The sequence below is a fragment of the Macaca mulatta genome, chromosome 3 (genome assembly GCF_049350105.2).
Source record: "Macaca mulatta isolate MMU2019108-1 chromosome 3, T2T-MMU8v2.0, whole genome shotgun sequence".
Classification (NCBI taxonomy): Eukaryota; Metazoa; Chordata; class Mammalia; order Primates; family Cercopithecidae; genus Macaca; species Macaca mulatta.
In genome coordinates, this window is record NC_133408.1 from 183,923,517 (window position 1) to 183,929,388 (window position 5,872).

Genomic DNA, 5,872 nt, shown 5'->3' on the forward strand with positions numbered 1-5,872 from the left:
TTCCTCCTTGATTTCTTTCTTTCTCTTACCTTCCCTATCCAACCCACCAATTACTGTTAAAGGTTCTACTTCTAACGTGTATCTTAAATCCACTTCTCTGGAACCACAGTATCTAAGTTCACTGTCACCTATTCTGAGTAGCCTCCAACTAGTTTCATAGCTCACAGCTCACACTCTTGCCTCCAAGGAGTCCATTTTGCAATGACAGAGTTATCTTTCCATTGCATAAATCATATCATGTCCCATTCCACCTTTGATCTTTTGCTTGTTTCCCACTGCTTTCGACCGCTGTTCAGATCCCCGATTATAACCTCTGGGGTCCTGCACTTCTGACCCTGCCTTCCTGCCTTCTTCCTTGGCTCCTTTCCCATCCATCACAGCACGGCAATTGCACCTCCTTCAGCACAGCTCCCTCCCACCTCAGCCCTTCAAAGAGCTGGGGCCCTAGAATCTTTCCCAGCCTCAGTATCACCTCCTCAAAGGTCAGAGGGACCTTTCCTGATTACTTTAGTGTTATGTTCTGTCTGTTAACCTTGATAGAACATATTTCCAATTTTATAATGCATCTCCATCTTTGTTTGCTTATCTTTAAAAATCTCCACTCAGTGATCCCCACCTTTACTCCCAAGAACGTCACATTCCCTGAATGAGGCCCATGTTTACTTCGCTCACGGCTTTGCTTTGGATCACAGCAGCTCCTCCTCTCCCTCCTGTTAGCATATTCTTACCTTCATCACTGCTCTAATATGGGGGAAAATCCCCTTTCATGATTATTGTTATTAGTTTTTATACAATTTCATTTACATTAACTCATTTGGATTTTGATTCTCAACGACATAAGCTGAATAAATATTAATATTCACATTGACAACAGAGGAAACTGAATCTGAGAGAGGGTAAGATTTCAAGGTCATAGCAAATCCGTGGCAGACCTTTGACTTGAATGAAGTCCAGGGGATTTTTAATACCGAAAAGCCCAAATCTCTGCTACTCACTTTCTCATGTACCTCACAGGTGATGACAGCTACTCTCTATCTCCAGGGATGGTAGATGAAAATAATAGTATGTGAAGGATAAAGGAGTTGTAAGGAAGAACTTCCAGAGCTCTGGGTAGGTGGTGAGACAGGAAGGTCAGGTGTGTCTTTTGGAATTGGCAATTGTAAAGTGTCAGACGGTGCAAGATAGTAGAAGGAGCATGGATTTTAGACTGAGACTTCGATGTGATTCCTGCCCTGCTACCAGTGACAGCTTGGTCAGTTACTTAATTCCTTTCCAAGACACGATTTCTTCATTATTAAAGCAGATATTATCACACACACACACACACACACACGGCTATGTGGAAATTAAATTACGTTGTGTGCCTCACGTACCCAGTTCATGGTCTGAACTATAATATGTATTAATAAATGATAACTGTTACTGTTACTGATAGAGAAGGCAAGGGTGGAAAAATATAGCTGGACCAAGGAGTCTGATCAAATGATTTTTCCTCCCCAGGAGACCTAAGCCCTGTGTCTCCAATATGGAACTGGAGAACCAGACACGAGTCACCAAGTTCATTCTGGTGGGATTCCCCGGGAGCTTGAGTGTGCGGGCAGCCATGTTTCTGATATTCCTTGTGGCCTATATTCTGACAGTGGCTGAAAACGTGATCATCATCCTATTGGTGCAGCAAAATCGGCCACTGCACAAGCCTATGTACTTCTTCCTGGCCAACCTGTCCTTCTTGGAGACTTGGTACATCTCTGTGACTGTGCCCAAGTTACTGTTTAGTTTTTGGTCTATGAACAACAGCATCTCCTTCACACTCTGTATGATACAACTGTACTTCTTCATTGCACTCATGTGCACAGAATGTGTGCTCCTGGCCGCCATGGCCTATGACCGGTATGTGGCCATCTGTCGCCCACTCCACTACCCGACCATAATGAGCCATGGGCTCTGCTTCCGCCTCGCTCTTGGTTCCTGGGCCATTGGCTTTGGCATCTCCCTGGCGAAGATCTACTTCATCTCCCACCTCAGCTTCTGTGGTCCCAATGTCGTCAACCACTTCTTCTGTGACATCTCTCCAGTACTTAATCTCTCTTGCACAGACATGTCCATAGCTGAGTTGGTGGACTTTATCCTGGCACTGGGCGTCTTCCTCTTCCCACTCTTTATTACTGTCCTGTCCTACGGATGCATTCTGGCCACCATCTTACGCATGCCCACAGGAAAACAGAAAGCGTTCTCCACCTGTGCCTCCCACCTTGTGGTGGTCACCATTTTCTATTCAGCCATTATTTTCATGTATGCTCGACCTCGAGCTATCCATGCCTTCAACAAGAACAAAATTATTTCCATCTTCTATGCCATTGTCACTCCTTCTCTCAACCCTTTCATTTATTGCCTAAGAAACCGAGAGGTCAAGGCAGCTCTGAAGAAACTGGCATATTGCCAGGCCAGCAGATCTGACTAGTCAATTGCAATTGATTAGAAAGAAAGGTCGACTGGGAGCCTGTATGGCTTCCTCCATCCTTTCTCCTTTAACGACTCAGTTAGGACATTGCCCATGGTAATATGACATCACCATGTCTACATCAATCTCAGGCTCTTGGGTGTCTGCATCTGGGCATATGGTCAGTGCTCTAAGGCCATACACCTTCTAGAGAGCTAGAGAAAATCATTCTCAATGGTTGTGACCCCAAATGGGGTTTCTAAGACTGTGAGTAAATTTATGACCAAGTTGAGTAGGAAGAGAGATGGTGATGGGCGAGTTAGCTGTTTTTGGATCTGCCGTACACTAATAGCTCTGGGGCCAACAAAATAGATGGTAGCTTCCTGATTTCCCATCTTTCTAAGACAGAGGTAGCAACTACCTCAACAATCTCATTCTTGATGTTGTGCTGGGAGTGAATTTTGGTGGCAGAGCCTGCTTCTTGAGTTTTTGCAACACTTTTTGCAAGCGCTTACTAACCTGTATTAAATGCCTTTCTGCTTAAACTAGAGTGCTTTCTTTTATCTGTAAGTAAATTGCACCGTACACAATTGTGTTTTGTCTTCTGATATAACTCACACAGTTGCCTTTTATTGAATTTTATATTTCCCTTCTAGGTGCCACAATGTATCCTTTAGTGGGTGAACATAAAATAGATGATACATAAATATCGTCAAATATATGAATTGCCAGATAATAATTGCCCTCATTACTTCTCTTTTCTTTTGATCTTGATATTCTCTTGTTTCTTTCTCTCTTTTATCTTCTCTTGGTTTTCCGCTTTCTCCACACTCATCTCAGAGATAAGTAACAAGGTCAGTTTCAGAAACTGACAGAGATTTTCATTCCATGTCATAGTGATTCTCAACTCTCCTTACCTATATATCTAACACCTTCTACACACACACTAGAACCTCATTGATCAAATGTGCTTTACACCCATACATACATAGATTTGCTCACTCTTGGTTCATAGTTTTGCCAATAGCAAAGGGAGATACATTTTTAAGCTGTATTCAACATAGTGGGCCAACATTAGTGGGAATTTAATTCTTTTATTGTAACAGTTTTAAACAGGAGAGTTTCTTGCATTAATAACATCTTTTAGCTAAGAACAAACCACACTTTCAAGAATGCTTTCTCTTTCTTCTTAATTAAGACACGCTAGGCAGAATGGTTTGTTCCATTTTATAAACTTCCAGAACAGATGTTCAAGGAAGTAAATAACACACAACCACAGACAGTGGGGAGCAGAGATCAAAAGTCCCAGTTCCCTGAATCCAAACCTGGGTCTTTCTCTAGCGAATGGACTCTCCCTAGAGGAAAACATACCTCTTTAAAAGCCGAGTATGAAAGCTAGTTGTAAAGGAATATAGTTGGAATTATGAATTGCTATACCTGCAGAACAGTAATAAAATAAAAATGAAAAAATGTGAATTGTAGGTCCTAGAGGAAAAAAGAAACAAAAATAAAATTGCTTTAGGGAATAAATGTGCAAAAGAGAACAATGCTTAAAAATGGAAAGGATTTAATGTTTGCTTCTGGAATGTAGTTTGGTCCCTTGATGCAATAAAGAAGTTGTGATGAATATATTTCTATTTAAAACCTAGACATACAAAAAACAGATTATTTTCTGAAAACTTCAAATGAATCAAAATACAATGGCATAGTCATATAGGGATATTAAATGTGTGCGTTAAGAAAAGACATGTTCAGTAGGGATTAGGAAATGAAAGATTAAAAAAAAAACTCTGGCAACAACTTGAATTTCAGCCCTGGATATGTTTTCCACCATGTGACTTGGCCAACCCATCTATACTTTTGGAAACACTAAGTCTTCATGTGTAAAACAGGAGTAATAATAGTTGCTTGGCATTTCTTACACAATGGTTATGAGGATCAACTACCATAATGGAAAAGACATTGATTGTTAAATATCTTGGGCAGTCCAAGCTGCCACTAGATTAAGGTTTGCATGGGAAAATGGTTGGGAAGGCTATGCTCTCTGGACGTGTCTAAAATATATATTTAACTAATATACATTATTAAGGATCTATTACGTACCTGTAGGGATACGATAGCAAAATATTAAAACTTGTTACCTTTGTGAGCAGAAACAGATAGCAGATAATACCTTTGTGTGTGTGTGTGTGTGTGTGTGTGTGTGTGTGTGTATATATATATACATTGTAAGGAGAGTTGAGAATCACTATGGCATGGAATGAAAATATCTGTCAATTCCTGAAACTGAGTTTGTTGCTTATCTCTGAGATGAGTGTAGAGAAAGCGGAAAACCAAGAGAAGATAAGAGAGAGAGAGGAGCAAGAGAATATCAAGATCAAAAGAAAAGAGAAGTAATGAGGGCAATTATGATCTGGCAGTTCATATATATATATATATATATACACACACACACACACACACGCACACATATATTACATACATACATGTTGCAGTGGGTTGAATGATGGCTCCCAAAAATATATTTTCACACTTTCAAAGTGGAACTTGTGATTGTGAACTTATTTGAAAAAGAAAGAGTCTTTAAAATATAATAAAATTAAGGACCTCAAACTGAGACCATCCTGGATTATCCGAGTGGACGCAATGTCCGATGACAAGTTCCTTACATGAGAGAGAAGAGAAAACAGAGAAGGGGATGTGAAGGTAGAAGCAGAGATTGGAGTTATGCATCCACAAGCCAAGAAATACCTTGGGCCACCAGAAGCTGGAAGATACAAGCAATGATCCACCCCTAGAGCTGTCAAAGGAAGAGAGCCCTGATGACACTCTGATTTTGGACTCCTGGCCTCCAGAACTATAAGACAATATATTTGTTACTTTAAGCTACCAAGTTTGTGGTAATTTGTTATGAAAACCCTTGGAAATAAATACACATCCCAATTTTGGTGGCAGTAAGTGCTACGGATGGGGAAGAAGAAAGCATGAGAGTATATTAGGAAGTGCTGCTGGAGATGAGAAATTTTAAAGAAGATGGTCACAGAATCACCAAGTGAGAAAGAGGTGTTCGAGCAAAAACCTGTAGAAGCTGAGAGAGTAAGATATGTGGCTACTTGGGCAAAAAACATTCCAGCTAGAGAAACAGCAAGTGAAGATGTGGAGTCTTGAATAGTATGTTTGAGGGACATTGAAGAGACCAAGAAGCCAGAACAGTGAGAAAAGGGTAAGGAGGTGATATGCTTTGTCTCTGTTTCCCCACCCAAATCTCATCTTGATTGTAATCCCCACATATCAAAGGGTGAACCTGGTGGGAGGTGATTGCATTATAGGGGTGCTTTCCCCCATGCTGTTCTCATGATAGTGAGTAAGTTCTCACAAGGTCTGATGGTTTTAAAAGTGTTTGTCAGTTCCCCCTCACTTTCTCTCTCTCTC

General features: G+C 40.7%; 1 protein-coding gene across 1 annotated transcript; it reads left to right on the forward strand.

The window, feature by feature from the left end:
• Window positions 1-1,460: 1,460 nt before the first annotated feature.
• OR6B1 (olfactory receptor family 6 subfamily B member 1) lies at window positions 1,461-2,461 on the forward strand. Its single transcript, XM_015135180.3, has one exon. It carries the CDS (start codon window positions 1,526-1,528, stop codon window positions 2,459-2,461), a length of 936 nt encoding a protein of 311 aa, XP_014990666.3. The 5' UTR covers window positions 1,461-1,525.
• Window positions 2,462-5,872: the final 3,411 nt, after the last annotated feature.